This window comes from Chrysochloris asiatica, unplaced genomic scaffold, assembly GCF_000296735.1.
Source record: "Chrysochloris asiatica unplaced genomic scaffold, ChrAsi1.0 scaffold00006, whole genome shotgun sequence".
Classification (NCBI taxonomy): Eukaryota; Metazoa; Chordata; class Mammalia; order Afrosoricida; family Chrysochloridae; genus Chrysochloris; species Chrysochloris asiatica.
This window is the reverse complement of record NW_006408524.1, coordinates 22,453,634-22,459,194: the sequence shown is the minus strand read 5'-3', so window position 1 is coordinate 22,459,194 and position 5,561 is coordinate 22,453,634. Positions and strand designations below refer to the sequence as shown.

Here is a 5,561-nt window from a genome sequence, read left to right as displayed (position 1 = left end):
CTAAAGCCAGTGAGGATGAAATAGAAGAATTCTACCAACTTCTTCAATCTGAAATTGATCAAACATGCAATCAAGATGTATTGATCATTACTGGTTATTGGAATGCAAAGGTTGGGAACAAAGAGGAAGGCTCAGTGTTTAGAAAATATGGCCTTGGTGATAGAAATGATGCTGGAGAACACATGATAAAATTCTGTAATATCAATGACTTGTTCATTTCAACTACCTTCTTTACACAGCATAAGAGATTATTATACACATGGACCTCACCAGATGAAATACATAGAAATCAAATTGACTACATCTGTGGAAAGAGACAATGGAAAAAACTCCGTATCATCAGTCAAAACAAAGCCAGGGGCAGATTGTGGAACAGACCATAAATGCTCATATGCAAATTCAAACTGAAGCTGAAGAAAATGAAAACAAGTCCACGAGAATATATACCTTGAATATATACCACCTGAATTTAGAGATCATCTGAAGAACAGATTTGATACATTAGACATTAAAGATCGAAGACCAGAAGACTTGTGGGATGACATCAAGAACATTATGCAGGAAGAAAGCAAAAAAGTCATTAAGAAGACAAGAAAGGAGGAAAAGATCAAAATGGATGTCAGAAGAGACACCGTAACTTGCTCTCCAGCGTAAAGATGCTAAAACAAATGGAAGAAATGAGGAGATATAAGAGCTGATAAGAAAATTTATAGGTCAGCTTGAGAGGACAAACTCAAATGGTTTATGTTCAACCATTTCAAGAGGTAGCATATGATCAAGAGTCAATGATAATGAAGGAAGAAATCCAAGGTGCATTGAAGGAATTGGCAAAGAACAAGGCACCAGGGATTGATGGAATAAAAATTGAAATCTTTCAAGAAAGTGAGGTGGCACTAGAGGCACTCACCAAGAAATTTGGCCAACTGCTTGGAAAAGATCTGTATTTGTGCCCATTCCAAAGAGAGGTGACCCAATGGAATACAGAAATCATTGGACAATCTCTTTGATATCCCATGTGAGTAAAGTTTTACTCAAGGTAATACAGAAACGGCTACTATCATACATTGACAGAGAACTTCCAGAAGTTCAAGCAAGATTCAGAAGAGGGCGTGTAACGAGGGATATCATTGCTGGTGTCCGATGGATCTTGGCTGAAAACAGAGGATATCAGAAAGATATTTATTTACCTGTGCTTTATTAACTATGCAAAGGCTTTCGATTGTGTGGATCATGACAAGCTATGGACAACATTGCAAAGTATGAGTATTCCTGAACACTTAATTGTGCTCATGAGGACTCTGTACGTGGACCAAGAGGCAGTTGTTCAAACAGAGCATGGGAACACTGAATGGTTTAAAATTAAGAAAGGTGTGTGACAGGATTGTATTCTTTCACCATACTTATTCAACCTGTATGCTGAGTAAATAATCCGAGAAGCTGTGTTCTATGAAGAAAAACAAGGCACCAGGATTGAAGGAAGACTCATTAATAACCTGTGATAAGCAGATGATACAACCTTGCTTGCTGAAAGTGAAGAGGACTTAAAATACTTACTGATGAAGATCAAAGTCCACAGCCTTTGGTGTGGATTACATCTCAATGTAAAGAAAATAAAAATCCTCACCACTGGACCAATAAACAACGTTCTTATCAATGAAGAAAAGATTGAAGTTGTCAAGGACTTCATTCTTCTTGAATCAACTATCAACACTCATGGAAGCAGCAGTAAAGAAATCAAATGACGTATTGCATTAGGCAAATCTGCTGCACAAGACCTTTTTAAAGTGTTGAAGAGCAAAGATGTCAGCTTAAGGATTAAGGTGCACCAGATCCAAGTCATGGTATTTTCAATAACCTCATATGCATGCGAAAGCTGTACAGTGAATAAGGAACATCTTAGAAGAATTGATGCTTTTGAGCTATGGTGCTGGAAGAGAATATTGAAAGTGCCATCGGCTACCAAAAGAACCAACAGATCTGCATAGGAAGAAGTGCAGCCAGAGTGCTCCTTGGAGGCCAGGATGGCCAAACTTGGTCTCTCATACTTTGGACACATTGTCAGGAGGGAAAAGTTGCTGGAGAAGCATATCATGTTTGGTAAGGTGGAGGGTCAGAGAAAATGAGGAAGAGCCCCAGTGAGATGGATTGGCCAAGTGGCAGCATCAATGGGCTCAAGCGTGGCAACAATTGTGAGGTTGGCCCAGGACTAGGCAGTGTTTTGTTCTGTTGTGCATAGGGTCACTATTATTTCTGTACTGACCCAATAGCACCTAACAACAACAACAAAAACATCTGCTACTAGTACTACTGGGACCACTGTGGCTCCATATGATAAGCACTGGGCTGCAAACCATAAGGATCGTGATTCGAGCCCCCAGCTGCTCAGTGGAAGACAGATGAGTCTTTCTGTTCCCATGAAGATTTAAAGCCTCGGTAACCATATACAGTGTTGCTATGATTCTTAACTGACTCGAAGACACTTTAGAACAATGATACCGAATATTTAGATTTATTTTTCATTTTTTAAATTACAATTTTCCTATAATTCCCAGTTCCACCTCCACACACTCACCGTATCTGTCAATCTACCAAACTCCTCTGGGTAAACTCAGCCCGCCCTCTGTGACTTAGAAAAACTTTAGCACGTCTAAACAAATGCAATGCCTGGGTCTGTTTGCCAAATTCCACATCTCTCATCTCCTGGGTGACCTCACTCCAGCAGTAACCCCCGCACCTCACTCCCCACCACTTTGCCCATGTCCTGGATCATTTCCACCAGCATACAGCAGAGTCTGCAAAAAGATGAGACTTTCTGCTCCAGCAAGGATTTACAGTCTCAGAAACCCTATGCAGGTCACTATGAGTTGGAACCAGAACCCACTCAATGGCACGTACCATTTTATCGCCAATCACCTTCAGACTTCCCTTGATTCTGTAGCTATGTCCAGCCATCACCGCATTTCCCTGGTCCTCTTTACAAATGACTTCTCAAAACAGCTGCCTATATACTACTTCGGGGAGGTATTGAAGTCCAGAAAGATTAAGTAATTTACCTAAACAGTGATCTATGTGAGCACAAAAGCATTCACAACAGAGGCAGGTCATAAATTTTGATCTGTGATGACCCTAAATGACCATTCTTTTTACAAAATGTATGAGTAATAATAATAGAAAAACCTCTTATCTTGAAATACAAGCCATTTGCAAACTCTGGCATTTGAAGAGCAATTTATAGGCTACAGGTTTTCATGAGATTCTTATAACTTCCTTACAAGTTGTCACATCTCCGTGCCTGGCAATAAGAGCACCTCAGAGCAACTTTGAGTGTAGACCCTGGAGCAAGGTCGTCAAGGTGTGAATCCTGCATCTACTAGCTGGTGTCTGACTGACTCGGGACAAGTCACTTAATCCCTTTCTGCTCTAATTGTCTCACTGGTAAAATGAGCACAGCTCCTTGGATGGTGGATAGGTTTAAATGAGTTCATATAGAATGCTTGGAACCTGTGATTGATATGTAATCAGTTGTAGGGTGGTTGTTAGCGGCCATCAAGTCAGTCCCCGACTCCTGCATGTGAAAAGCTGATGATTGTGATAGCCAGGCTTTTCTTCCTTGTCCATTTTCAGTCTGAAAGTTCTGCTGAAGCCTGGTCAGTATTATAGCAGCACACAAGCCTCAACTGACATATGAATGGTGGCTGTGAGAGGTGACTGGCCAGGAACTGAATCCAGAACTTCCACACGCAAGGAGGGAATTATACCACTGACTTTATTAAGTGCCCACTGGGGGCAAGCAGAACACTAGTTCTATAAATAGAAATGGAGTCCCTAGGTTGTACAAACAGTTAACACTCACTGCTAATTGGAAGGTCAAGTTCACCCAAATGTTCCTCAGGAGAAAAGGGCTGGTGATCTAATACTGAAAAAATCATCCATTGGAAATCCTATGGAACACAGTTCTACTCTAACACACATGAGGTCATCATGACTCAAAACGCATTCCACAGCAAATGGGTACATTTGTTGGTATAAACTCAATACAAACGCTGGGCTCAATCACTGAGCAATAGGGCCGCTGTAAGTTGGAGTGCACTTGATGATAGTGAGTTCGTTTTGTGTTTTTTGACTGACCCTTGTTTTAGCTCAAAACTCAGATCATATATGATGTCAAACTATCAATACTTGAAACAAAACAACTGAGCAAAATTATCAAAATGCATTTTGTCCTACATCCTGTGAGATCATTATTAAAAAACAAAACAACACAAAAAAACCCTGCAGAAATTATACAGTTTCTGATTTTATTAAACTTACCTTCCACAATGTTCCCAGCTTCAATATAAGGAGTAAGGAATAATGGCTTTCCTAGATGTCCCTGTTTTGGTGTGGAAACGTGGCTATTTTGGTATAAGGAACGAAACAGCCCATCACTGGAGTTGAGCACAGAAGACAAAGCCAGGAAAACAGTGACCTTCCACACGAAGTCAGCCATTCCCTCTAGTTCTAGGATAAAAACATAAAGATTCCAGCGGTAAATGAAAAGAATAAACATTTATCTAGCTCTTTTGCACCCAAGACATCTGTCAGTTCATGCAAAACTATCTGTATTGTGTGTAAAGCTCTTTGCTAACCATGGTGGATACCACAAAGACTCAGACAGACCCAGTCCCTATTCACCTGAGCTAATATCTAGTTGAGAACTCTTTAAGGGACTTAGCAATGTAACTGGAGAAACTACTTATCTATATTTTTTAATGGAGTTCTGGTGTGGTGCTGTAGGGTAGATACTGGACTGCTAACCACAAGGTCGGCAGTTCAAACCTACCAGCTGCTCCTTGGAAACCCTTTATAAAGAGGATTTTATAATTGGCCACGAAATGAGCTGTTGTTGTTCTATGTGCCATTGAGCCAGTTCGTCTTGTAGCAAATGAGTACAGGGTTTCCAAGGAGTGACTGGTAGTTTTGAACAGCCAACCTTGTGGTTAGTAGTCCAATGCCTACAGAGACAGTTATTCCCCATTAAAAGAGCACATTCAGGCAGCCAAGGTGAGATGTGAATAAAGATTGGGAGGAACTCACATGGAGTCCCTGGCTGGTAGAAATGGTTAATGAGCTTAGTACTAACCAAAAGGTTCGAGGCTCGAACCTACCCCTAAGTGCCTTGAAAGAAAAGCCTGATAATGTATGGCAGGTTAAAAAAAGAAAAAGAAAAAAAGCAGCCACTGAAAGTTCTATGAAGCAGAGGTCTACACTGGCACACACAGGGTTACCATGAGTCAGAACAGGCAGGGCAACTGGAGGTGGTGGTAGAACTCAGCTGGTGGGAGAGATGGAGGAAACATCTGATGTACACAGACTTGAGCAAAGACGAGACCTCAGTTGCTCATGGACACTTTGTAGTAAAACTTAAAATGAACAATGAATTTCAGATCAATCTTTCCATCCAAGAACAGAAAAGAAAGATGAAGGAAGATAAGGAAGCTTCTACAACTCTCTTTCCATCACCATTTCTACTGCTACTTGTTAAACTCAAAAGTAGTCAGACTTAATTGTTGTGAACAGGA

At 40.7% G+C, this 5,561-nt stretch overlaps 1 protein-coding gene across 1 annotated transcript in view; it reads right to left on the bottom strand.

Annotated features, from left to right (window-relative positions):
* The window catches only part of CPVL (carboxypeptidase, vitellogenic-like), a 162,996-nt gene extending 158,507 nt beyond the window's left edge, over positions 1–4,489 (bottom strand). The window contains exon 1 of the mRNA XM_006832276.1: positions 4,312–4,489. Within this exon, the coding sequence (XP_006832339.1) occupies positions 4,312–4,489 (178 nt within the window). The remainder of the gene's footprint in view (positions 1–4,311) is intronic.
* Between the last annotated feature and the right edge of the window lie 1,072 nt (positions 4,490–5,561).